This window comes from Nestor notabilis, unplaced genomic scaffold (assembly GCF_000696875.1).
Source record: "Nestor notabilis isolate BGI_N333 unplaced genomic scaffold, ASM69687v1 scaffold966, whole genome shotgun sequence".
Taxonomy (NCBI): Eukaryota; Metazoa; Chordata; class Aves; order Psittaciformes; family Psittacidae; genus Nestor; species Nestor notabilis.
The window spans coordinates 6232-8118 of record NW_009931262.1 but is presented as its reverse complement, the minus strand read 5'-3'; the positions used below and the strand labels follow the sequence as shown (position 1 = coordinate 8118).

Below are 1887 nucleotides of genomic sequence, written 5' to 3'. Positions count from 1 at the left end.
GAAATGAGTGATTTTACGCAATTGCGATAGGACTATTTGCAGCTGCTGAACGGATGTTATCTGGAGTGATAATTGTATTACTTGTATACCCGGGAATTTTATGTTAAAAGTTTTGTTTGTGTGTCGAGTAACTTATATGGAATTAACAGGGGAAATGAATGATTTTGTTTAAAAGGGGCGTATGTGACTCCCGCAGGGTGGAAGGTGACTTTGGACTGGGAACAACCTTCGAATTCTGTTATAAGTCCCAGTGCCAATGCACTAACATGGGGGATTCCCTGCTTTACATAAGAATTTGTTCTTAAATTATACGAAAAATTGGCACCAGGCTTGGGTTTTGTTGCAACAAGTGTCAAAAGACAATTTGTGTGGAAACTCACCAAGAGACTAGCGAAATTAGAAATAAAAACCTGATAAGAAAATACAAAAATGAGCAACACGCAGGGGGGAATCTTGAAGAAAAGCCCCTTAGGCTGTGTGTTAGCCCATTGGAGAGGCATTGTTGGAGCTGGTGGTACAGAAAGTAAGAAAACTCTTATCAAATATTGTAATCAACTAATCAATGGTGGCCTTTATATAAGTTGGAGGATGGTGCTAAATGGCCATTCAACGGCTCGATAGATTATAACACTCTCCTGCAGCTTATGTTGTTTTTGAGAAGAGAAGGAAAGTGGGATGAGGTTTCATATACAGATATGTTTTTCACTCTCCAAAATCATTTGGAGTGGCAAAGGGACTGTGGAATGGTACCACCACAGGACCCCATGGTACTTGCACTTGAGCGAGAGAATAATAAAGAGATTAAAGGAAAATTGAAGCGGTGCTGCTCGGGATGCAGTATTGGGCAAAGGTGCACTAGAACAGACAAAATTCACCAGGCACCTGAGCAAGATCTAACTGACCTGTTTAAGCCTCCCCCTCCACCACAGGAACTGGATGTGGACTCGGACGGAAACTCCACTCCTCCAAACAGTCCTGTATCTTCCCGTACAAGGAAGAAATCGGCCCCGACAGCCTTACAGGCACCTCTTTGAGAGGCGGTGGGACCTGATGGCGGGACAATGTTAATCAAAATACCCTTTCCAACCACTGATTTGGGAGAAGCCTTACAGGCCCCTCTTTGAGAGGCGGTGGGACCTGATGGCGGGACAATGTTAATCAAAATACCCTTTCCAACCACTGATTTGGGAGAATGGAAAAAGGTTGTAAAGGATTATAGAAGTGATACGGTAAGTGTAACCAAACATTTTCAATTCATTGTAAAACAACATAACCCTGATTGGAAAGACATACCGCTATATTAGAATATATGACTGAGACAGAGAAGCAACTGATTTTAAAAACAGCAGGGAGTTTAGCTGAAGATCATTATAAGATTATAGGAGGGGACGCTAAAGAATATTTCCCTCTCCAAGATCCAAAGTGGGATGCTAATAGAACTGCACATGTGAAAAGGTTGCAGGGGTATCAAGAGTGGATCTCAAAGGGGATGGAGAAGGCTATCCCCAAAACTATAAACTGGTCAGCTTTATATGCAGTCAAACAAGGTCCTTCCGAGTCCCAATCCAAATTTCTGGATCAATTGAGGGATGCAATGCGCCACTCCAGAAGTTACGTCCTACAGAGAGTAGAAATTTAGAAGTGTTGTTGAATGAAGCATGGAGAGTATATACTAATAGGGAGGAAGAATATAAACAAGGGCAAAGAAAAATAGTGGCGGTTGTTAGGGAACAGGAAAAAAGGAGACCCAGATGAGAACCAGCCCGATTAGGCAAAGATCAGTGTGCATTGTGTAAGAAGTTTGGCCATTGGAAAAGTGAATGTCCAAGGAACAAAGAAAAGAGGCAGGAAGGGTAGTTGCCCATGTAAAAGAAGATTGACGGGGAT

General features: G+C 42.3%; 1 protein-coding gene across 1 annotated transcript in view; it reads left to right on the top strand.

The window, feature by feature from the left end:
* Positions 1–764: 764 nt before the first annotated feature.
* Positions 765–1887, top strand: part of LOC104406711 (endogenous retrovirus group K member 25 Pol protein-like) — a gene marked incomplete at its 3' end in the record, with an annotated part of 3086 nt that continues 1963 nt past the window's right edge. Inside the window, 1 exon segment of the mRNA XM_010015793.1 lies at positions 765–987. Within this exon segment, the coding sequence (XP_010014095.1) occupies positions 765–987 (223 nt within the window).